The sequence below is a fragment of the Trachymyrmex septentrionalis genome, unplaced genomic scaffold, assembly GCF_001594115.1.
Source record: "Trachymyrmex septentrionalis isolate Tsep2-gDNA-1 unplaced genomic scaffold, Tsep1.0 scaffold16, whole genome shotgun sequence".
In the NCBI taxonomy this organism is placed as follows: Eukaryota; Metazoa; Arthropoda; class Insecta; order Hymenoptera; family Formicidae; genus Trachymyrmex; species Trachymyrmex septentrionalis.
In genome coordinates, this window is record NW_017304758.1 from 385,540 (window position 1) to 412,251 (window position 26,712).

The following is a 26,712-nucleotide window of genomic DNA, read 5'->3' on the forward strand; positions in this document are numbered from 1 at the left end:
GAGCGCAAAACCCGCCTTTACGCCGCGAACCTTGAAGTAGTGGCGTACACACTACTCGAGTAGATCCGACGATAGCTGCAAGAAACGACGTGAAATTACGGCGAGAGACTCTTTGCGGCGATTTTAATGGAAAGCTCCCGGACGTGGCTCGACAGCGTATTTTTTTTTTTCCTAGCGCTAATCATTATTTTAGCATCGTCAAGGACCTGCTAAACTTCCTTCTCCATCCCCACCGCGGCAGTAATCTCCTAATTGTGAATTTCTATGCGCCGGATGTCCTGTCAAACAAAATTATTCCAATCTTATCGACTGACCGATCGGGACTGATCCTTCGGAAGTAAATTATGATGGAACATGCTTTAAGCTTCGATCATCTTGATCCATCGAGATCAAGTTTTTGCGCTGGCAACAAATAAGCTATGTATTCAACACTTTTTACGCACCCTCTCGCGCCTCTCTATTTGCGATCCTCTCTTATGTGCGTGAATTTGCCGTACCGTTTATACGCAAACACATACCCTCAATCGCGTCCGGTAAAAGTACAAGTTCATTGTCGCAGGAAGGACGATGGAAACGCTCGATTAATCGGACCGGCGTTATACCGGTGGCAACTAAACCGGCCTGGCTTCTCGCGCATCGATTATGCCAAGCCTGCATCGCGCAGGTGCGCAGTCCGTATTCCGTTGGTCTGTTTGTTCCTGTTATATCCGCGACAGGAACCGAATCACTCATGGATTCCTTTCTTCTACGCGTCGGATGCGTTTTGTCCCTGAGGAATGAGATATCGCGGTGATTTCTCCATGAGATTTTTTCGTTTTCGTGATGGACGGAAACGGGTATAGCGGTTAATGAAGCTCGCTGATCGCTTATGCGTTCAACTACGATCGATGAACTAGATGTCAGGCGAGAGTAGAAGTATTCACTCACATTCCTTTGTGTAAAGGACTAGTCGGACCAATTTCACGTTGCTAATAAGTAGAAACTGGAGCACTATACTTTCTTATATATATATATATGTGTATATATATGATATTTTTTAAGATACCATTATTTAACTATTTTTAATGTATTTACAAAAGATAATTTTATATATGATAATTATCGACAAAAAATACATATGGTATATTTTTTTAAATTAACACACATCTTAAATTAATAATAATTATTGTAACATATGTTTGATCATCTAACGCCATTGAAAAGATTGCTAGTAATCAAGTATAATCCATCATTATTATTACATTACATTACCATTGAATTTAAATTGAAAGTGTCACTTGTCACTTTTACGGTACACGCTGAGAATAATGATGGGATTGGATTTCTGGAGCAGCACGTGTCATCTTGTTGAGACAACGAGAGAAGTGTCACCGCCTCATACGGTTCGAACGTCATCGTCGTCACTCTTTGATGGACTGTTTCTTTTGATGATTCTGACCGTACAAGGTTCGAAAGACTTCGAGCTAACTCGAGAAAGAGATATACGTACAGACAATCACATTCCTGGCCTTGCATGGCGACAACAGCTTTTTGAATCCACGAATCACTTTTTAATGCATTTAATCTCTAATTGATGAATCATAAATTTTTTCAAATACGGAACTTTTTCGATAATTAACTCGAATACGTGTATCAAATGTCATTCAAAGTATTTCCTGTACTTCAAAATCAATTTTTTTTATTTTAAAGCATTAGTAAAATTTGTAATAATATAAAAGTCTATATATATATATATATAAATTATTAATTTACATTATTTTCATCATGGACTTCCTTTTCTTCGCTTTATTTCTATCATTTTCATTCTCATATTTCACCGTTTCATATTTTCTTCGAGGTATTTTCTTACCGAGTATTCCAGCTCTTCATTTTGCAACGTCACTCGATCGTTTGATCGAAGGCAGATCTGGTAAATGTTCGGAAGATCTGATAAGTAGATAGTACGCCAACAAGATATTTGGCGGTTGAAATCGATACAATCTTATTAAAGCTGACGCACTCCGATTGCCTTTTTCCATAAGACTGCCTTAGCTGATGACATCTTGCCAACGGTCAGGAATGCCAAGCAATAACTGGTCCCTCTCGATACTTACGGTGCGGTATTTCTGCCTAGGTGAAATTCCTGAACAACAAGCACACATCCCTTGTCGAGTTCGCGCGGGTTTCATTTTTGACATTTCCCATAAACTGTATTTACGATTATTTTATTCATATAAACTAAGGCTCTTCTACAAGCGCAATCACTACGGAGGCGATCATTTGCAATTGATAAGACACGCGTACATACGTAACTGTTTCTGGCGATTACGACCGTTTGTTTCGTATATGGAACTTGGACACATTTTACATAGTAAAATGTGTAATTTACCCTCCCTTTTCTGTCCCTGTTTAAATTCGTGCGATCACTCTTAACATCCGCCTTGTCTCAATGGGATATGACTTGGCGTTATTTATGTTTCTTCGCTTTAGGTCAGAAGATTAGTTTTCCTTGGAGCATAAAGAGCGGGATTCTTTCTGACCTCCTGTCGTCACACCTGCGTTCCTCCCGGAAGCAGACAGGTGGGATGCAAATTATTCAATTAACGTCCAAACCTCGGGGCGCGTGGTGGTCGTTCGTGAATCACGGTATATAGCTTTTTACAACGGCTGCTTGATTCACCGAGAGAGAGAGAGAGAGAGAGAGAGAAGAAGAAGAAGAAAAGAGATGAACATGCGGAGGACGATGCTCTTCGAAGCATATAGCAAATAGCATTAATACTTTAATTGGCAGAATGCGTATCCTCTCTAGCATAGTGTAGAAATAACTTTATGGCAACTGTTGTTTATCTCAGTCTTGTAGTCATCGTCGTCGTCGTCGTCGAAAGTTAGATGGTCATCTACGGCAAGATCGTTTGTTCAACAAATCGGTTCACGTTTTTCGTTCCTTGCTCGCATGGATAACAATAATTAGCGTGGTCACGATTTAAACACGATGCACTCGATGCGTTACATCTGCAGAGAAAGTAGCGGATGCGTGAGGAAGACGTCGCGGCGTATACGTTTCGCAGCATCTCATTTCGCCGAACGCGATTCTACCAAGTTGTATAAATCAGCGCGTTAAGCGATTTAATCGCCGTTAATTAAATTACAACGTACAACAGGCAACGTGAGCCCCGCGTTACCGTTACCCGGATCACTGGATATCTGTAATTAGTAATTGGCCGTTTAAATCCGCCGAACACCATGGGAGTTCGAGCGACTCGGGATGCGCGTTAATTTGTCACGGGCGTAAGTGATATTTATTATCGTTCTCTCGAGTTATTAATTGCTCACAGGTAAGTAGCCCGTTAACGCTTCACGGCGTACCGTGGGTAAGTTTCTTGCCCTTCGCGCTGACGCGGAAACAAAGACCGCCCCCTTTTTTATTCGCGAATGGACAAAGGATTACCACGACTCTTACTTGTCTCACAGAGACGTTTTTTCTTAAGCGCATCCAACAAAGCGCAGCGCGACGTCCTCGCATTCCAGGACGTGCACTTCCTTCGCGGATTTAATTTTCCTCTATGCAGCATAAACAGGCGCGAAAAAAACCGTTATCTATATCTTGCTGTAACTGTTTGGCAGTAATCCCACTCGATGCTAAAAATGCTTCGAGGCATTTGATTGATTAATCAGGAAAAGAATTTTACTAATGACCTGATACAAAAAAATTTTAAGTACAATATTTGCAGCATTAAGTGGATAGTAGCCTGAATAAAGATGAATAAGACGAAAAGCGAAAAGTACCGCTGAATGGCGCATCTCCAGTTATGGAGATATTTGAACGTGTTATGAAGAAGCAGCAAGTTAAGAGTAATCCATAACAGCTTTAGAAAACGTGCGTGCACTCAGTAAAGGCATGGATTATCAATGACCTACTATCCTGTACGATCGTGACGTCATCCAAAAGCATTCAAAAATATTGCTGACATTATACACTTACAGTACTTACAGCGCCTCTATTCTGAAATATTCTCTTCGCAAAGAAGTACTTTTCGTTGACTCAGGAATGACCTGAGCTCTAAATGTTAAAAAGCGCGAAAAGAGAACAAATCCTCGCGCCTTTCTCGTGTCTTCCCTAGAACGGCTGACAGCAGACGCAGACACGGTTAACAGTATCCGGCCCCCACCTTGTCTGAATTATACACGAGCAGGGCAAGCAGCGATTCACCTCCGCGACGCGACGCGAGGCGACGCGAGGCGACGCGACGCACAGGTGGGTGTACAGCAAGCGACTCTCGCGCGAGCATTCACTTGCTGATCGCGCGTATTCACGTGCGTACATCACGTACATGTGTGTATATACGCACATGAACGGTCCGCCGCGTGACAGCCGTTGACAACGACGACGGGGTGGCGGCCTAACGGCACTCAGGTCCGTGAACGTTCATCTTATTCAAGAAACACTTTGGACGCGATCTCCTCCGTGGCGTGTGTAGGCGGGTTCAATTACCGTGGTCACCCGTTTGAACTCTCTTGGTACCCCCGGCTTCGATTGTGGACTCGCGATAACTCGAGTTTAACACGCGAGACCGGCACGGTGCAGCGCGCGGCGCGACGACGCGTTCCGCTGTTTTCGCGCGGATGCAAATGAGGCCGCCTTATTTATTCGCGACATTGTGCCAGACGCTCGAGACGCATGCAATCGTCGGGGTGGATCGTCATTTGTGAACGAGCGAACGTTCGTTCCGCGACTTTTTTTCCATGGTGCATTTCTGCGATTGTAAACTGTTCGAACGCGAACGGCCCGTTCTTTATAGAGGCTGATAGCCTGAAACGAAAGAAATGCGCCACGTGTCGTAATTGATTGCGGGTTCGCTATGCACGAATGCAACGACGTTTACAAGGAGAAGGACATTTACAACGAGACCGGAGTCTCTTTCCTTTTTTCATCGCGCATATAAGGAATATCCTGTGAGACAGCCCGAGGTTAATGACCCGGACGGAGAAGGAGAGACAGGAAGGAAGGCCACCGGCGAAAAAAGTGCCTCGATTCCGTACGAAACCTGCACTTGTACGCCCGACACGATTATGCATGCATTAGGTGTATTTCGACCGGGGCCTGATTTCAGATTGCAATCGAATATAGATGGATTGCTTCTGTACGAACGTGGATTAATGACGAACATACACGTATGTCGTTACTCCCGTTCTTTTTCTTTCTCGTCGATAAGAGGAAAATTTAGTGAGTCGTTTGACAATAATGAAATATCCAAATTAAACATATCTAGACATATCAGGATCATGGCATTAAAGCATTTCTTTTTTTACCGAATACAGAATACACGCCAAAGTGACTCTCCTCATCGTATTATTTACGCCAATGTAATTACGGCGACGAAAGAAACTTGACCACGCAACATTAAGTAAATTTGTCATTATTATTTGTGATAAATTAATGTAAAGCATTAAACTCTGCATTAAGAAAAATTCGTCGCTGAAGGAGACAATGCAGCTTTCAATGTTTTTAGTTTAGCACCCACACTTGGAGCGTCTACGCCAATGACGGTCAAGTCGAACGAGGGCCGAGGAAGGACCGGTTCTCTCTCCGGTCGTGCGAGGTCCCTTCTACTACCCATCGAGCCCCGATCCGCGGGGTCTCACGTGGCCCCCTGGGCCCCCCCCCCCACTGCACCGACTCGTTCGCTTGATTCTCTCAGGCAAGCAAACTTCGGGATCTCGAGAGGTTCGTTGCGAATAGGCACCACGAGATGCTCATTACCGCGGAGCTCGTGAGATGCCTGCCAAATTGGTCATGCGAAAAACACCCGATATGTCCTTGAGACATTGCAATATAGGACTCGTTTTAATTTGATACCAAAAGAAAAAGATATATTCTCTGAGAATAATGAAATGCGCGAATTAATGTTACGGTAACGATAAAAGAAATCCACAGTGGCAATAGTATGAGACTAATTATCTCAATGATTTTGTTCTCATAACGAAAACGATGTATAATTTATATTTATATTAGCTTTGATAATGTAATATAATAGAAAAATTGAAAAAATTTTTTCAAATTCAAACTTAAACATGAAACATTACGATCCTTCATCGCTTTCTGTCTGTGTAAGAATTTAATAATCTAGGAAAGAATATTTATTTTGCATAAACTTATTGGATATATATATATATATATACAAAAATATTTAGAACAGTTAACTGAACAGTTAAAAGAAAGTCAAAGAAGAAAAGGGGAACGATGAAACTTCTCGTAAATGTAATTAAATGTAATAGCTTTCACGGTGCTCACTTATGGTAATATGAGGGTAGTGAACGAAGTCGAGGTCACACTAATTCTGCATCTAATTACATACTGCTTGTTTACGCAATTAGCTAATTGCGTCGGCTGGAACCGTAATGCACCGTTAAATACCAAGTATAAAGAAAATTCTGTCGTGTCGAGGGCAAGCAGCATGTCGTCGTAAAAGAGTATCGGCAATGGATGCGGTCGGTGCGATAAGACTCTCTCACGCTGATCGTCTCTCTCGCGAGATAGTTTATAAATGATTCGTCGCAATCGCCGACGTATCGCGTAATTCACTCCTCCGGATAGAGCGTGCCCGCGGCGACTTTCCTTGCACCAGGGTGAATCGGCTTTCTTTGATTGCCTCCCGTTTGCCATATAGAAACACGCCCGCTCTCCGTAGGAGGTACCCTTCCGTGCCTTTTTCTCCAAGTCGTTTGACTTGACTCGATGGAGCACGCAAGTGGTTCGATAACTCCCAACCATAGTTACGCAGCGGGGCGATACTGATCGGTCGATACGTCATCCTCGATAACTCCCTCTTTCTTTCAGCTTCTCTCTCTCTCTCTCTCTCCCCTCTCTATCTTTCAATAAAGAAGATCCCCGAGGACGGAAAGGCGAGGTCGTCCTTCCAATTAATAAATTCACCTTGCGTCTCTCTGCTCACCCGTCCCTTCCTGCACGCGTCTCTCCACGTGTCTCTTCGTACACGGTCTCCGGACACGGTGTGATTTAAGCCGCGACGATGCACAGCAGGACGACATAATAATAATAGCGACCTTACTCTAAACACGCGTACAATTGCGTGACTTTGCGTTTTCTCAAGTCGTCCGGAAGTCCCACGGCGGCTAAGCCGATCGATTTCTCGAGCGCACACTGTGCCGTTGTTGCGTGTCGATTAATAAGTTCGATCGAATTGTTGTAGCGCGCGCTCACGATATCAACGTAAGTCTATCGATGAATCAGCTGACGTTTCTAGTCGATTTGTATGCATCGCAACAACAAACCACCGAGTACACCCTCGTGGCGATATTTTAGGTATAGCTATTAACCGCCTGGCCGGAAAGAGGATGCCGACAAGGTCGAGCTCGCCGTGCTCCCAGGAAGACTTCTTTCCGCGTTAATTAATCAATTCCCCTCGTTTCTCGATTATACGCCAGGAGCATTGCCAGTGGCGTAACTCGGCTCGTACGCTCGACGTATGCTCGGGGCGTAATGATATTATTCCTGCCACGATTTACTGCCCGATACAGATAACTGAAGACCAAGAACAGGTATTATGCGCGTTCCTCCTCAAGAAGAGGCAAATCGATTTGTCCGCTCGTTAATAAGCGTTCTGTCTCTTCACACGATTTATCAAAAAATCCTATACTGTAAGATTACACATGTATTATTTTGGACAAGAGAATATATGTATGTATGTGCATAAATACATATGGATACATACATATATAGAATTTTCGGTAATAAACGATTTCTTAAGACCATATATGTGAATGCACAACAAGTAAGAGTTTAATGTCTATAACGGTCAAGTCATCAGTTGGATCTTATTGTTAGATACCTTGAATAATTTCTAGATAAATTTATATATTAAATATGTAGTCATTTGAATGATTAGCTCGATTAGGTCGAATTGATTTTTCGGGCTTATAAACGCAATTAAACTATTACAGTAATATTACAAATTAAATTAATAAACAATTTAATAATACGATGCTTAATCCTATTAGAAATGTTAAATTCAAATGACTACACATTTAGTACATAAATTCACATAGAAATTATTTAACACTAGAAGGATTGGATAAAGGAGCTCAAATTGAGGAAGACAAATTGGCTCCAACGGTCTTTCTAGATAAACAATTAAATAAAAATTCAACCATTTTATAATTAATTAATAATTAACATTTTTTTTTTTACTAAAATTATTTATTTATATTGAACTCTTATTTAGAATTTTCAGTTTTTTTTTCAATAAATAGGAGAAAATTCAGTTTCTTTTTTTTCGTTTCGCAAATATAATGTTACAAAATCCAAGAACGAAAAAAAAGAGATGAAACACAATTAAAGTACAATACTTGATGTTCATTTTAATCTACGTTAATGAAGTTAGTAATTACATTGATGCAGCGAGCAAATGACGATGAAGAAATCATCGGTTTAATATAGCTCAATATTTGTTTAATTGTACAAAAGTATGGAGTTGCATTTAGAATTCCAATATGTACGTGCGATGACTTCTCTTCTTATGCATTTAGCCGTTTCAATATTTTACTCGCTCGTCGGAATCCTGCGCACCTCCGCGCGCGGAACCGATTCGCCGCCTCGATAATCGTTCAATTCTTTTCGTGTTTATCGGTACAAGAGCAGGAAGAAGTTGCGCGTGGTTGTGCGAATGCGAGTCTCGGCTCCGGGGGCCGTTACTCCAGGAAATCGCATGCGGTACTACGCATTTGCAACGCGCGAACGTTACGTATACTGCGTAGCTTGCGCGCAAGTCCCTCGTAGCGTGTTGCGCCGATTCTTTCCGGCGTGCTCGCGAGCGCACAGGGGGCAGATAAGGCGAGCGCGATGCAACCGTGGGAGGAACGAACGGGCCGAGATTCTTCCCGCTTGAGAGCCTTTCCACGTTTCCGCGAGCGACCTTATCCCGCGAGCGACAAGCCGCTCGTTTTCGACCGAGCCGCCGCGCCGCGCCGCGCCGCCTGACCTCTTCCGGATGCGTCGCCGCTCGGTAGTCATTGCGAAAGCCGGATTACTTAATCCTTTAGCTGCACAAAAGGTTTCTTCAGCTGCACAAATGAGTCTCGTTGTTATGCTTCAGACATAACATGTTTTACGTTTTACCACATCGCTTGTTTAAGACGAGGAGAAATTCTTCTTTAATCCGGGAATAATCACTTGGAATATTCTTATATCCGAGTGGCAAAAAATACATTATTTAACATATTTTCTTTCTTTTTTGATAACTTTCGTTTTACTAATTATTCTTTACGAACATTTAAATATGCAATTTTATCAGAAATTCAATAATACAGAAAAACGTTTTATTAAAACTAACATTTTTATTTCTTAGAAATACTATCGTAATAATTATTATCCTGCTTATTTGTAATATTTGTCTGATTTTTATAGCTTGATGTTTTCAGAAAATTGTCGGTAGATTCATATTCATAATATTTTTAAATATTAGTAAATCAAAAATAATTAATATGTAACAATATGTAATTAATATGAATAATTTTTAATTAGAATGTAAAAACATCCCAGTGGTAGCTATGTAAAAAACAATTATGTGACTCTCTCGGGTTAAGAAATGATTCTACTCTATGAAGTCTATGAGATACAGCATCATATTTTTATTTAGATTAAATAAAAGATAATTCACATGAACTTTTCGTTCTATTTGATATTACTTCCTAAACAGCATACATGTGTAAAATAGGCATATAAGACGTTTTAAAGGCGCGTATGGGTTTATTTTTCTCTGTGTAAGATAAATACTACGTGTTTCATTAAGTTATCATTCGTGTATATTTATGCAGTCGCATAAAATTCGCATGCAATGAGTGTAACTATGTAACGCCTGCGCACTCACTAAAAGGGTTTAACGCGTGGAGCCGCATAAAGAACGACGGATGCGAAAGGTGACTCACGTGGAATGGAACGTGAACGATAAGGTAAAGAGTGCGCAGGATCGCAAACTAGTATTTAAATAGCGTTCTTTTCTACTTCTACGATAATGCGTCTCTCATCTGTTCGGGCACGAGCGCGTATTTTACCTCGCTTTTAACATACAGTGGGCGGAAGGCGTAGATCAGTGTCTTCTCTATGAACTGCTCTGCATATAACTGTAACGAGGACCAAAAGAACCGCAATCCATCCTATGTCGTAACTAAATTTACAGACACCGAGAAATCGGCGTGTCGAATCGAGTACTCTTAGCATCCTTTCGCATCATTCGTTCGACATAATTACGGTGCGATTTTGCTCTATTAGCATAGCAGTTGCGTCATTTATGTCTGACGAAAGCCTACATGATGCGCGCCGTAAAAAGCGTCGGGCTTGGTTGCGATCGCACGAATCAAGTCTTCTGAAGTTATTGATTCCGCATTTACAGAGCAGGGTCAATGATCTCACTATTCGAGCTAGTGAGATCGCGATTACCGGCAGCGTGATTCGAGAAATGAATTAGGAGAGAAATACAATGGATTATCTCGATATCGATCGATCGAACGAGAGAACGCATCCGTATTCCTTTTTCTTCTTTCGGGCGCCGGAGATAAACACTCTTGCTGGTCCTCTGAGTAGTATCTATGAGATCTCAAGGAGGTGGAGAAAAAGAAAAAGAAAGAAAGAGAAAGAGAAAAGGGATATATAGATAGATAATCTCTAGTTTAACAAATGGAAATGCGAGTCAAGAACCATGATAGCGCAGATTGTGCTGAGCCTGCTCGCGTTGTGTAGGTATTACTTGTCGATTATTCACGATAATTACTACCGTAATCGGTAAGAATAAATTGCGCATTACAGCACGTCGTTCTTTTATCCATCCTTTGCTTTTTCGTTGCCGATCGTGCGCGCCTTTTGATCTCCCGCTACAGAAGTAACGGCGCGACTGCGGTGGATTCCAAACGGGCGCAAAAATCACGATGGGATTGAATCACGATCGACACCGATCGCATTTCACACGGTGATTCTGGGCATAGCGTTTTACACAAGTTCATGAAATCGACTGATAAGATCAAAGACCCTGTCGAACTCCGAGAATCGTCTCTAATGTCACGATCTTTACCAATATTTACGATCACGACGCCAAGGTATTTCACATTGTCTACGAGGATAGCTTCTGGTATTCTAACGGTCGCACGCTTTAACAGGCTTGCATAATTACAGGCGGGTGATTGATCGATCGTCGCCGTCAATGTTTGATATTAATTGCTTCGATCGAGGTTGTAAAGAACTTTGCGTGAAAGTACACGTTAATCAGGCGACGTAATACAGGCTTAACGTTTCACGCGTAACATCCATATCGTGCTGTCGAGTCCGTCGTTATGGCCCACACTTTCAAAAAGGAGCATGAACTCTCGACCGCGTCGTGGGCTAAAACGACGGAAATTACGAGCCCCTTCCCTTGGATACGAGTGCGTGATCCGTCGTATTTTACCAATTTATCTTTTTCTCATGCCTCGCCTTTCTACTCCATGCTTTATGCCTTCTCCCTTTTCGGGTGAATGCCTTTTATGCGGGAAAAGGATATTTTTACCGCTTACGTCATATCTTAATGGAAAAGTGTTACTCAATTTTTGCAATTATTGATTAATGATTATCAACTAATGACTACAACGACGAACTTTTTATTGCTAGATACTAACGTTCGATAATAATATCGCAATAATAATTTTCTATAAATAAATAATACCCGATATGCGTATGTATATGCCGACGATTTCGAGATCTATTAGTGACTGCGTTCGGAAATGTCGCTCGGATGCCTCCATGCCTCATCATCTGTCCTTGTTTAACATTTAATGTCCATTAATGAGGCATCGGAGGCATCCGAGCGACGTTTCCGAACGCAGCTAGCCAGTAAATTGCAAATACTCGAAATGAGGAGAGACTGAGAAAGTTATAAACAGAGAATCTCACGGATGCGCGGGCTCTTATTATTGTCGCGATTGCCAGGATGTGGACTTTTCCGGATAAGTTTTTCCAACGCAGTCAATAGTCTTGTTTGAAATAATTTTATCTCCCGTCTGTAATCGTGCTAAAGAAGCGAAAGCGGTTTCCTTCATCGACTTTCGGCCCATCAAATCTTGCAACTATCATTGACTAACTTCTGTCATGAATGTGCGATAGACTAAACGCATTTGGTTATGCTAATTCAAATCGACTGCCGAGATGATTGTAGCGAAAGAGGGAATTGGATTCGCCTCATTACCATAAAATGACGATGTGACGGATGGGAAAATTGATTGGCGTAGACATGTCGAAGCACGTGCCAGGCTTACTGCTGTGACGGTTGTTTTCCAATCTCTTGGAACGAATAATGTTTCTCCGATTATTATGTTAGTTTGGTTAGTGATGTTATTACACAAACGATAGACAATATCTTGTAGCAACACTGGATTAATTGAAGAGGGGGGGGGAGGGGACGCAAACGAAAAGCGAAATTAATTACCACGTGATTATATCGTGCGATACAATCATATGCGTCCGATATCTAGAATATCTGTGATTATACACTGATTGACATGAAACAGACATGGATTCACATAATAAATATCAGCATCTATCAATCCGCTACATCCGACGGAATACATCATCTTCTGTAAGAATCGTAATACCTCAACGTCAATTGTTGATGTTATTAACATCGATATCCATCAGTGGCAGAATGTTATATTTTCGTTTTTGCAAACGTTTGAACGGATACAGGTTTTGATATCTGTATCAGTTTATCAGAAGGGTGCCATCATCAGGAGGATTATACGCGAAAGTTCTGATATATCAAGATTCGTAGAAGGATAATTTTCTCATAAATCTGCCGTTACTCGAGGAGTCCCATGGCATTCCTTAAAGCGGATGAGCCATATCTCACGCAGCTGGATCTGTCCTCTGCTGCCATATAGATTGTGAATTTGTAGCGAGGTTTCTTTCGCAGTGGCCTCATCTACGGGCAATCGACTACCTACTCAACGTCTACTTCAAGAACACGTGGCGGGACATCGTCTGGATATTCATCGACGCGAACAGCCTGATACACGACACGCGATGCAGTACTGTACTCGGATACCGCGGCGGATCGAATAGAAGATATACGACACGCGCGAACGTTGTACGAATAACGATTTACACCGCGGCGCTAAACGAGGCTGCGACGTAACGATCAATTTCGTACGTCCTCCGCTTACTCACAGTCACAAATCAAACGCTCCTCAAGGGGTATCTATATTCGACATACTTCCACGCTGGCAAAAATAAATTATAGCTGTATAGACATAGACCGGTAATTAAGCAGCACATAAAGTATTGGAGCATTTATCATGAGATGGTGAGGGAAGAGTATAGGAGGAGAAGATTTGCTGGTACCGAGACGTGGAAAGCCCTCGCAAGCGCAACCACGGGATGAGAGGAGGATTTTCTCATCTGCACTGGCGTCCTACGCCAGTGAGGTTGCACCACTTCTGAAGGCGTGCTCCTTCGCGAGAGAGATGCTCGTACGGCCTGCATTTTCAGCGACACACCGGTACCGACAATGGCTACCGTTGGAAACGAAACGGTGAAAGAGGCACGACGAGTGACTGGCGGGGTCCACGTGAGAGATGCGAATCCGCCGCCAACGCGGGCACGAGTTCCGCAAGAGCGAAAAAGTTCGGCTGGGGAAAAGAACCAAGTCGACTCCGGATTTCCATGAGCGGCCCATGAGATGCTGGGGAGTCGCTTCTGTTGTCCCGCCCTGGTTCACACCTTCCACGCGTAGCGTTCTACCTTCTCTTGTCCCCTTGCCCTCGTCTACCTTACATCCTCCGGCCTTCCACCTTCCATTCGTCGGCCTCGCGCACTCGTTCGCCCGCTCGCCCGCTCGCGTGCGCACAAGCCGCCAGCCTCGCATTGAATTTACCGCTTGGAGCTGCTTCGAGAAAACCAGACGGTTCGGCGATAAGCCACGCACCCAGTGTCGTATGTCTTCTCTACATTCTGCGCTTAAGATTTTTCTGCGTTCCTCATCAATTTCTTTCTTCTTTCCTCAGACTAGATATCAGGAAGGCGATTTACGCGAGTTTCGCTGACCTTCATTGTTCCCCGAGTTCCTGTCGCTATAGCTACTAACATCTCGCGAATTTTTTGTGCTGATTTCTTCCCGAAAATTCTCTGTATTTTAAGTTAATCAGACAATGTAAGTCTAAATCTTATGAATTAGATTATTAAATTTTTTAGATCCCAACAGAAAAATAAAACTATATCTTCTTGAATTAGCTTGATGATTAGCAGCGATATTGATAATAAATGCATTCAGAAAAAGGCATAGTGATGATAACTATAAAGGTAACAATTATGCAAGTTTATATATATAATAGAATTAATATACATAATTGAACAAGCTATTTTATAATTATTATAATTATTATAAAATAGTTTATTTAACTATATTTATTATTTGTTCAACTATGTACATTAATTCTACGTACAAAATTTGTATTTGTTGTATATTTTACACTATATTTTTCTCTGAGTAGTATTATATTGTAAGAATTTTTGATAATATTTAAATGTTTCGAAAGAGACAAAAATATACATATACATTTGTATACGTTTAATGTAAGCTAAAACGTTTTCTTACTTATATCTTTCGTTAATTAATGATTTACAATGAAATTGCGTGGAAGTACGTCATTAAGGTGCGTCGTGGCGAATTTACATCTGTGAGTCACGTTGGACCAAGTCCAACTCGATTTCTAAGAGCCTTCCTTTCCTCGTAGATCGTTCTCCGGAATTACGTGTATTCGGATACCCAGTCAACGAACTCAACATGCATTAATTACGTGATGCAACGCTTTCGCCCCACTGCGGATCTACCTGTGTACCTTCTCTTTCTTGGTTGAAAACCAAAAGAGCGCAGCTTTTTTTTAGCTCTTTAATTTTAACTCTTTTTTTTTAGCAACTCTTTCTTTTTCTTCTCTTATTAAAATCGTATAAATAATGAACACCAACAAAACGAAACATTGCAACGTAACATACTTTTGTGCGTACACACATTTGTCAGTACGAAAAGAACAAATAATACTCTTTGCAGGTTACAGTATATGGCTTTAACTGAGCATAAAAATACATATTACGAGTTAAGTAACAAGATACTCCCTACATGTATCTATAACTCATTAGTAACATGATAACTGACGTACTGATAGAGCACGATCGTCCATGTTGAGAAAATCAAACACGTTTAGTAAAAGAAGTTATCTATTTAAGTCTTCTGTTAGTTTCAAATTATATCCCGCGGATAAAATTATTTCACTAATAAATTAATTGAATCGTAAGATAATATTGTATATGTATAGTCACGGAACTAATCGTCCGCTATTATATCGATGATTTCTTAAAACTGTTGTTCGGATATTAAAAAAACAGTTTTACGCATTATTTTGTTCAATAAGTTACATGTATATTTAAATATAACTAACTGTAAACAACTAACGGTGTAATGTCGTCACACTTTGAAGAATAGTCTAATCATCGATATAATGTACTGCCCGAACAATTAATTTCGTGACTGTACATATGTTAATTATGCGACGACGTACATACATATAATGAAAATTCCAGACGAACATCGCTTTGAACTGCAATGTAGTTATTGAATTACATCTCGCATTACAATGCATTACGAGGTACGTTCCCACCATGTGTAGACCATTGCTAATCTTAAAGAGTACATTACGATCTTCTTTACGATCTCCTCGCGCCGGTAATCGTCGCCCGTGAAACTCGCTCTCGTGCATGTCGGCGAGAAATTAGTGGGAACATCGTGGTGACAATCCTTCCCTCCTCCGTAAACGGCAGTCTTTACTCGCGCTCTCTCGCGGGAAATGAATTCCAGGGAATTTATCACGGCGAAACTCGACGGTACCCGGCGCGATGATACCGTCGGACAGTCGGCAATTTACAAGGCGTGATTTAGGGGCACGCGGTCCGTAACGCTTTAATACGCGCGAGAGTTGCGCCCGCCTCTCTATCCAACTTCTATACGCGCATAACGTGAGAGCGCAGCGCGCTGGCATGCGCCTTGCGCCATCGTCCGTTCCTCAGTTCCTCTGTTCCTCCTTCGTTCCGTTTGCTTCTACGAACCCCGCACGACACGCGTGCGAATGTGCCTCACGACTGCGGAAAACAGGCGAGTACAACGCATAAGTGCATCAGTGAATGAACGCACGTGAACGAACGTCGTGTATCCGCCGATCCCGCAGGCAGGGTCGAAAGAATCAAAGGGTTCAAGAGTAAAAGACGATTCTTCCCGGTCCTGTGTGTGTGAGATGATCCTTGTAATTTGTGCTGTGATTTTTGTCTACGTTCTACCTTTCTCCTCCCCGGCCCTCTCCCCCTTCGGTTCACAAGCATTTATGAAATCACCGAAATCGGCGAGTCGTTCCTTCGCCACATTGTTGCAATTTGCAGTAATGATCACTCACGCGGCGTATTCCCGTTGGCAGTCCATGTCGGAAATTATACGCTACATTGGTGTTGCGTGCACGAAAAGAATAATGCGGGAGTCGCGCATCAGCAGCAACCGATCAACTCGTACAAGAAGTAAAGAAAAACAGAGATAGTCTACGTGGGCGTGCATAATAGTTATTGGATGCGGTACTCCATTGCTCCGACGAAGCGGTAATTGAATCGCACAGCTTCCTATCGCGGAAGTCTCTATCGCGATTCATTCGTTATGAAATCCAGTATATCATGCGTGGCACACTAGCCTACTACTCGCCTTCATGCGAGAGAAATGTGCTCGCGCGAACTCTACGATTCGAGAAAATATTGAAATGGAGGTAGTCATTATGTGTCGATTAAGGTGCCTTAAAAATCATGATTCCCGTTTTATGCATTTGTCCCGTCTCGTTTCTCGTTATGCAAAAACCGCAACATCGACACGCCCACCGTAACAAACCCAATTTAACGCACGCTAGTTAATCGTGAGTTTCTAATACGCGGCTGTTGATAGCTTCATGTCCAATTGATTAGTGGGAAAATCAGTTTCGCTAATCAGGCTGTTTTTTTTTTGCAACGTATGCATTTGAGAGACAAGACAAATATCGCGTTTTGCGGACTATTTTGAGATACGGTTGGGTACAGAATTGCAGAATTACGCCGTCTAAAAATTCCAGCCGTCTATGATCTGTTGTATCTGATTGTGGCTACGGCTGGTGCAGCACAGTTAATAAATCCGCTACTCGCGCGCTATTGTATTCAGAGCGATCGTAATTTCGATATTTCTCAGCGCTTACTAGTAACTACTTGACAAATATTGAAAGAAATATCGCATATCGTGGTATACTTTCGCTTATTATAAAATCGTTCGAGTATTTTACGATCTCCTACGCGCCACTATGCGGATGATCTAATGTTCGCGATGCGTGCTCCGGGTACGCGTTGCGTGTTGTTGAGGATTCTTGCAATTGAAGAGGAATCATTGCTGGGCGAAGTTGGAAACTTCGTAGGTCGCGTGGGTAAAAATCGGCAGTACCTGGATGCCTCGGGGGCAGCCGATTCCAGGACGATTCGCCGCACGTAAGATTGCAAAGTTTTACCGTTCGCGAAACGGCGCTCTCGGCCTCGCAAGACCGTTTTCTTGCTTGTTCGTGTCTTTTTTTTTTGTCTGCTTCTTGCGCTTCTCGTGATACAAGACATTTATGGAAAAAGGACGAAAATATTTCGATGATGAAACGGAGAAACGAGAATCGAATCTTCGTGATACATAACGTTATTATTAATATTTATCTCGAAACTGGAGTTAATCATATGTATATTGTATCCAGGCAACACATAATGTCCAAAATCGGGACATGAAACATGAAAGACGGTTCGCAAGAACCGTCTAAAAGGTGTTTAAAAGACATCTTATATTCCAATTTTAGACTTTATGTTGTCTACACTTATAAGTCCATATATATATATATATATACATATATACCTTCCTTTTATCGATAATTGTGCACATTTAGCATAGTATGTACGTAGCATACACTGAGAGAAATATTTCAGTCCATATAACCGTAAATTTGTTGATGTGACTAATAAAAATTTTCTTACTTTTTCATTAGTAACGTTGTATATAAAACTTTTCTCTCAGAGTATAGTTTATGTTACATTATAGAATGGATCTAAAAAATAAATGTGCATTTATTTCTGAGATAAAAATGAGGTGAATACGAATTATAGTTTTTCGATTCCGAAAAGCTCCGATTCGATCAAAAACCTTGTTTGAGCTATCTTAATATTTTTCAACCTAACAAATAATATTTTAATTAAACTTTCATTAATTTCTTGCAAAAAAAAAGGATTTTGATAATTAACCATCCATGATTCTTAATGTTAAAACGCACTGTTAAAGTTAATTTACAAAGTGCTATCGTAATAATCCTAGGGAGAACTGATATTTATAGGCGTTTTACAATTTAAATGAACTAAAGTGCTCGTAATTTATGATTAATTCACTATTTAAATTAATGGTAGAATAGATAAAATCCTGCTTCGCAAAAAGTTAAACGAACTTATACACGGCGATTCCTTCCGCGTTGAAAATATGCAATTATTTCTATTTTACTTTTTGGCATCCGTGTTCCTCGTTAAAAGCTGTCATTATTCACGCGCTCCAGAGACCCCTGACTCGGAAATAGCGTTATCTATCAGTCTCATCAATCACATCGCTTAGTGTGCCTCTATATTAACGCGACTCATTACTTCTCTGTCGCCTGAGAGTTAACTGCACGTATACGTGTCTCTAACTCGCCCAAAGGTTAAATAACCAGTCGTAAGACGCTTTCCTCGGATTTTATCTCGTAACCGATACGCCCAACGTATCCAATCCTACAATCTCGCACCTACTAGCATTGCAGATAATGTAATTTCCCCCGCGAACAGAGTGAGATTAGTATGATGCTACTCGTACATCTATGATATCGCGATCGTTTACATTACTAGAAAATATCCACGACAATGTATCACAAAATACAAGATATCGATAAATTCATTTTAAGTTTCATTCGAAGCAAGGATTAAAACAGGTATAATTTTTATGGCCTAAATTATTATATAATAGCTAGAGAAAAATATGTCTGCTGCACGCTAATCACATTACATTTGCATTTTGTAACACAATTATTATATATAATTTTTGATATATTTTTGTTTCAAAATCTAGAAACAAGTCTTCAATGCTATATTTAATAAGTAAATTCCAAAATAGATAAGAAGAAATTATTGCGCGCAGAGACAGCATTATGATTTAATAGTATTACAGAAGATTAAATCTTTCGATTGATAAAATGTTCACGTAACATTTAATTTGCATGCACGCGTGCAAATTAAATGTGCTACCTCATAAATATGCGAAAATGCTGCACCCGATTCTGTTATACTTAATCGTAATCGCTTAATCTATTCTATGCGACTGTCTAATCACGGGACGTTTATCTCATGGGACGTCGAAGCTCATGATTTTAATTTTCTGCTCACTTAGGTGTATCCCGGATGGCGGGGACGTTGGTTACACGATGACGGAGTTGCAACCGTCGCCGCCAGGATATCGCGTTCAGGATGAGGCCCCAGGCCCACCTTCCTGTCCCCCGGGGTCCTACAAATATGCGAGCCACGGCCACGGGAGCGAGGCTACCAATTTCAAGAGTGCCACGTCGTATTCTCAGGAAGGCTATGGCCTTAAGCAGAGTCCGCCTCGGTCGGTGGCTCCTAACGAATATTACCGTCGCAGAAACGACGGGCGAAGATCCAGCACGGAGAATGATCACGAGGGTGGTAACGGCGGCAAGAAGGCCACCGCGGTTACCAGTTACAACGATGGTCACAAGAAAAATACTCCGGGCTATAAGAACGACTGCGGGTACGTGCTCGCGATTACGTGCGCGCTTTTTTCTCAATGTTGGCTCACGCAACTCTCTTTTCCTGCTTTTTTTCTGCTCTCTCTCTCTCTCTCTCTCTCTCTCTCTCTCTCTCTCTCTTTCTTTCTCCCTTCGATCTTCTTCCGACGCAAATTATCGTAAGCAATGATTATCCGGTGTATAAAATAAATTATCGATATAAAGCGGTTTAATTCGAGTACTGTAATAATAAGATTATTTTAATAAGATTGCAGGATAATAGGATAAGATTTCCGTCATAAGATTTATTAAATGCAAATTAGTATATATTTAACTAGAAGGATATGTCTTTGTTTTTTTAATATGAACGGTATATTGTCGAGAAAATAATAACGGAACGGAACATTGGGGAAATATCCCGATTACCGCACGTCAAGTTACTCGTTGACAGTGCTATAAATTATACAGTCCACACACACACACATACATCCTGGTAATAAAGTGGTTCAATGACATCGCGCTCAGAAGCACCGCGGTCAAGAGTGCCGTATTACGGGTGATTCATTGGGCGAGGTGCTAATAAACAGACGATTTTGCGTCCATGCGTAATTGTTTCCACGTAGAGAGGACGTTGCGTCACACGTGCTATTTCTGGTCTCTCCGACTGTCTCACGGACGTGCAATGTGCAACTGGCATTGGTTTTAACCGCGACGTTTCCATACTCGTCTGTCCCATTAGGTACAGCGAGAACCTCGGATTTAACAGCTTCACGCTTCCACTTAATGAGAGAGACGAAGCTTCGCCACCACCGACGCCGCCAGTCAGGGATGCCTCCAGCCTCAAGGGCGTGTGTTACGGCCCGGGACACGAGAAGTATCCTTCGTGGCCAAGCGCGCCAGAACGACACTCAGACGAGGATATCCACAGCTCAGGGCACAGCGGTTCTCACCGCTCCAAGTCTTGGACCGATCACACCAACTATCCGAAGGAGAAGCCGGCCCAGTACACCAGACCACACACGAAGAGGCCCAATCCTGCATTCACGCAGCAGGTAACTTGTAAAGCAGCCCTCTTCGTTTTCCGCAAAACGATCTTCACGCCGCATCGCTTGTACAATCTGAACGTATACCGTGCATTTGCATAGCAACGTAACGTCGTGATTTACTATTAATTGAATACATAAAAGATATCGCACGCAAGCACACACGATTTCAATTTTCGTTATTTTTGTAGGTTTTATTATTAAATATTAATAGTCATTTGCTACGCGCTATAAAAAGGATAAGCTTTACATTACTTTGCAAGAATTAATCGCGACAATTAATAGGAACAGGTAGCGTGTACTACGGATGGATAAATAAAATGGTCTTATTATATAATAGCTTTTAGAAATTAAATTATACACTTATTATATTAACTTAATAAAGATATTTTCTATCATTTACTCGATTGCATTAGCCCGATTTCTTTATAGAAATCTTTCCTGTTGTAGCTCAGAATTCGCCGTGTCAGCCGTTCTCGATTGTCTTGCCGGTTGCAAAATCGAATCTCGTTTACATGACACCAAAGTACCTCGGCGGTATAAACAAGTCACGAGGCAACGGAGCTTATCGAAACACTTTCCTCATGCTTTCAAACGAATTACAAAGTTTCACGTCGACACCATCCACGTGTTTAACAATTAAGGGGACGTATCCGGGCGAGCATGCCGTGTTAAGAATCGGGATCACCTCGGGGCAAGACCTTGATGTATATACTGTGCTGCGCCCTAAAACGGCGTACGCATTTAATCTCCCACACCCGCACCCTCCTTTCTCTCAGTGACATAATCGCCAGCGTGCTACTGGCTTTCTCAGAAGTAGGCCGTGGTATTTTGATGGTCCGACCCGCATCGCGCCGTAAATTTCGGTATATACCAGCAGCTCCCGGTATCAAGCAAAGAGAAGATTGTGGATTAAAAAAACAGTGAAAGATGTTACAGTTAACCCAAGTTACCTTTTTTCGTTGACCATGAAGTTTTATTAGACCGGCGTGATTTCTAATTTAGAACGCACACAATTAGCTTCCTGCTGATCTATTTTAAGATTAAGACATTTTTACTTCTTCTATTTCTTGTTGAGAAAATGCGAGAGTGAATAAGATCGTGAGTCATAGAATACAACAGCTGAAAGCTAATCGTTGCTAACATATAACAGGCGTATGCACTGCCGATACAAAAATATTTTTTAATCGCGTAAATTTATACAAGTATTTTATTAATCGTCCAATTTTCCGCGTTATTTTATTGTAAATGTGAAATGTGTAACAAAAATTACTTTGGCAAGTGCCACTTTCTAAGTACATTTTCTATTACACTGCAAAAATTGAATATTGCAGTTGAAGACGGTAATGGAGCGTTGCGAGAAGATCCCAGCCGAGACTTACGAGTCACGCAACAGAAGTAGTGTTGAAGAGGAGTCGAGATTGTGGCCGCGCGTGGATCGTGAAGGCAAAGCTTTGGGAGACGCGGAATATGTGGTTCCATCGCCACCGGAACGAGAACAGCAGTCTCAAACTTTGAGTCACGTTGATCTGGAGGCTTATGTAAGAAGCTACCAGGACCCTCAGGTGCCCCAGGTAAGAAGATTCAGTCGAATAATAATTCGAGCCGAAATATTCTGAGAATGCAATATGAAAAAACATACAATGCTTAACAGCTGTAGATATTATTTTTTTCTTATTGTCATGTCGAATTTATTTATTTAGGTGGACCTCTATCGCGAAACAACCTTAACGCAAGCTGGTCTTGAAGAATATACGAGAGTGCAGCATTCTCAACAAGCTAGCTATGCGCAATCCGAGGGATATCATAGCTATGTATCCAGCGTAGATTCTACGACGAACACACCGTTTCTCGATAGGCAAGATTATCTTTAGACATCATTTTATTAACATCAGATACCATACGATGTCTTTGTAATGAGAGATTGCTTCTTTTATCAGATTGAGGAGAGACAGCGAGGCGGTAGCACAAAGGCCTACGGCATCTTGGGAAGATACTTCTCGAGAAGGTAGAGACAGTGTAGTGACTACGTCTAGTGGTAGCGCTTCTAGTAGCGAAACTTTGAAATGGCATGGTTCGATGTCGGATGTCAGCGTATCGAGCGGTATGCCTCCTCGCCAAGTAGTATCGGATCGATGGCATCATGGATCCATGTCAGACGTTAGCAGTGTAAACGGAGGGATTATAACTCAAAAATCCAACAATGTTTGTCACGAAAAGTGGCAGAGTTCTATGAGTGATGTCAGCACGTCTGGGATAGGCCCACCAGCGAAAGGAAGGCACAGCCTTGATAAATGGCAGTCTTCGATGAACGATCGAAACAAGCAGGGACAGGGTAGGCCCAGCTTGCCAGCAGTGATTGGTCACTGTACGACATCCGCGTCGATCAGTGATATCTGCCAAACGTCGACGATTCGAGACAGCAAGTGGCAGGAATCCAATCTCGATGACGATTCGCTAAATGATAGATCGCAAACGAATCAGTGGGACAATTCGAGCAGACTGGAGAACGACAAATATGCTCAATCTATGCCGCAGAGCCCTACGCGTCAGCAAGTTGGAGCAGCAAGTCCACAGAATTCGGAAAATTGGAACCCTATACACGGATCGATGTCCGACGTGAGTCAAACTAATGGAATTCAGTGCAGCAAGCAGCTAATCGCTCACAGTGCCAGGGTGCAGACTCCTCAACGACATCATTCGGAAAGCGTGCTGTATTTGGATCGCGAACGCAGCAAACGAAAACTTTATCCAGTCAGTACAACGCAACCACAAGAATCCACGCAATCTTCCAGGTAAATTGACGTATATATTTTTCTACAATTATTATACTTCTTTGTAACACTTATGATTATAAACTACAGTATGTGCGATATTTCTTTTTTCTAGAATGACCTTAAATTCACCGCCACAACCGCAGCTTTCAGTAGCTGAACGCATCAACGAATTGGAAAAGCAGCAACAACAGCAACAAATGCGTTACACTTATTTGGATCCAGAGAAACGTCATAGGGTATCCGATCCTACTTTGAAAGCGATTCAAAAGAAAGCGCTATTATCTTACTACGAAAGACATCATCAAGCGTCTTGGCGATCGGAACCTCAGTTGGCGCAAGGTCCTGCGACAGCTCCTCAGAATCCTCAAAGTCCACCACCGCAGCCTCCTCCCCGACCGAGACCTTCCTCATCCCGAAGAGCCAGTTCAGCATCAGATTATGCCAGTGGAACGTGGAGAGAAAACGTTAGCAGAGCTCAGAGTCAAGGAAATGGTGACTTGCCGAGCCCTAAGCATCAACATAGCAACAGTTGCAGTAGTCTCTCCACGGATTTATTAGGTCCTGTGATAGTTGGACCAGCTATATCGATAGACGACTGGGTGCCCGAGAGACCGCCTAAAAAGCCACACCTGAGAACCGCTTTCAATGAACGCGTACCCAGCCCCGACTTGCCACCACCGTCGCCGCCGACAGTCACAGAAAGCGAGGTCCACGATTGCGACGATCCATTGCCACCCCCACCACCTGAACTCAGCGAGGATTGTTTTACAGAGCGTAAATCTAACAACATTCACCATCAGACGGAGGAAACGGCAAAGATCAGTCGTGAAAGGTCATGCGAACGACATAAGTCGGAAAGACATTCCATGAAAAGATCGAAACATAACGCCAAGAGAGATCACGATAAGCCCACCGGCAAATCCTCGCCGAATTCGACGTCGAAAACAGGCGTGCAGGAACAGGAACAGCATCAATTCGTGAGATCGGCCGCGGCATTGAAACACGTGGATTCCGAAATGGTACTGGAGAACGGAGTCTCGGCTGGCTTCGCCACGCACAGAATGGTAGTCACGGGACGTTCCAGTTTGAGATATCCTTCTACCCAGAAACTCATGGTGAATGGGAGGATAGCTCCGACGAGGAGAATATCCGAGGAGAGATCTTTTTCAACCAGACCTCCGGCGCAACTACCCGATCTCATATCGCAAAGATACAGTGATTCCGGAAATCAGAGACCTGCCCCGCAAGTTCCCGTGGAACCGAGGATTATTCGACAGGAATCGATGCGAGTCGATGGAACGCGTGTCGACGCGTCCGGTTTGTTACGAAACGATTCTGGCCAGAGATTAGAATCTTCTTCAGGTCAAAGACCGCAGCCTCAAGTGCCTAAAAATGCAGATAAGAATACTATTGCGAGTCCATCCTCGAGACCGAATTATCTGCCAGTGGCAGAGGTCGCGAAGACTCCGTCCAAATACCTAAAGAGCGGAAATCACAGTTTTTCCATCGGCAGCCCGGTGAAAACGGGATACGAAGCTAGTTCAAAGCTATTTCCCTCGGAGTCAAGCCCACAAAAATATCACGAACCCCCGAAATACGTTCCTAATCATCATCAACGTCCTAATGACGTGACGCAGAGGACTACGCACAGTTATTATGCACTACCGCCGAAGTACGTTGATATCCCTAAACAGAAACCTCAGCCTCAATGTCCGACGGAGAAATACAGCATGGATTCTCCTAGTTCGCCACCGCCGCCTTTAGCACCACGGCAGAATATATCGGGTAGGAAGTCCTTGCCGCCTCCGCCGAGACCTGCACCTCCGCACTCTCACCAAGGGTAAGTTTAATTGTAACGATCTTTTTATATTTGCTCAACGTCTTCGTCAATTACGTTACATTTACCATCATTAAATTATTATTGATAACTGTCACAGTCAATTAATCAGTCACATGTAGTTGCGTGATTGTGCATAACGGTAAACTCAACTTGTCGTTATTTTAATTTCTCGAGACCATTAATGGTAACGATCGCCATTAATGATCGCCATCAAGATTTATTTTTATCATAACTTGTTAATCTTTGGAGACACAAGCCCATGATTTTTTTCCTGCGTCGTTCATTCTGTAATTATCAATTATTAAAGGTCTTGAACGGGTTAAAGCTTTTGTTGCTAAAATGGCATCGCGTAATTTAAGATACGGGCACACGCGATCCAGTAATTGTAAAGTAATTGAATAGTAAATAGCCGCCTCCGTTGCTAGGTACAGCATCATCATTATAATCCATGTATCCGCAATGTCCCGCCGTACATTGCGCTTATCCCACGATCGATCAATCGAATTAGAGATAACTGTAAGTACACCTTACTCTGCGTGATCGATACGGCTTGTGAGACTGATCAACGGATCGTCCGGAAATTCGAAGCAACTGATCTTGAAAACCACTCCGTGGAGCGTCTCTTGTGCGTATCAATCAACGATCACGCACAATCTGAAATCGTATTGCCAACATAATTTGTGATTTGCTGGCTCGTCTCGCTTCCTTGACATAGATAGGTTCCATATAATTTTCAGTAATTTTCTGTAATTTCTTTCAAATGAGAACAAAACATATAATCGGCAGAACAATATGTTATTTACGTAAGTATTATATCAAAGAGAGGAATACGCAAACATATTGATCGCCGTGTATATTTAACGCACAAAACTAATATCTAATATCGTCAAAATTACATTTACATATATTTCTAGTATAATTTCTACCATACAATTATTTATACTTTACAAACCATTTGCGCTTCGTGTTATTTAAGTATCATATAAAATCCCGATGTAGAACATTTATAACCGTAAGCGCCATCGCAATGTAAATTATGTCATTAGAAAATTTAATAGCCACATCCACATTCTCATAAAACAGAGTTATAAAACGTTGCCTATCGCAGGTATGGAAATCAAAGGAAGAGGGCTAACGAGATACCGAACGAAAGAAACGCTGTTTTTGTAAACTCTCCACTGTGTGTCGCAAA

At 42.1% G+C, this 26,712-nt stretch overlaps 1 protein-coding gene across 1 annotated transcript in view; it reads left to right on the plus strand.

The window, feature by feature from the left end:
• The window catches only part of LOC108746147, a 121,577-nt gene that overhangs the window by 54,948 nt on the left and 39,917 nt on the right, over positions 1–26,712 (plus strand). The window contains exons 2-7 of the mRNA XM_018482721.1: positions 19,506–19,883; positions 20,600–20,912; positions 22,238–22,477; positions 22,607–22,761; positions 22,844–23,698; positions 23,793–25,520. Of these exons, the coding sequence (XP_018338223.1) occupies positions 19,540–19,883; positions 20,600–20,912; positions 22,238–22,477; positions 22,607–22,761; positions 22,844–23,698; positions 23,793–25,520 (3,635 nt within the window). The 5' untranslated portion in view covers positions 19,506–19,539. The remainder of the gene's footprint in view (positions 1–19,505; positions 19,884–20,599; positions 20,913–22,237; positions 22,478–22,606; positions 22,762–22,843; positions 23,699–23,792; positions 25,521–26,712) is intronic.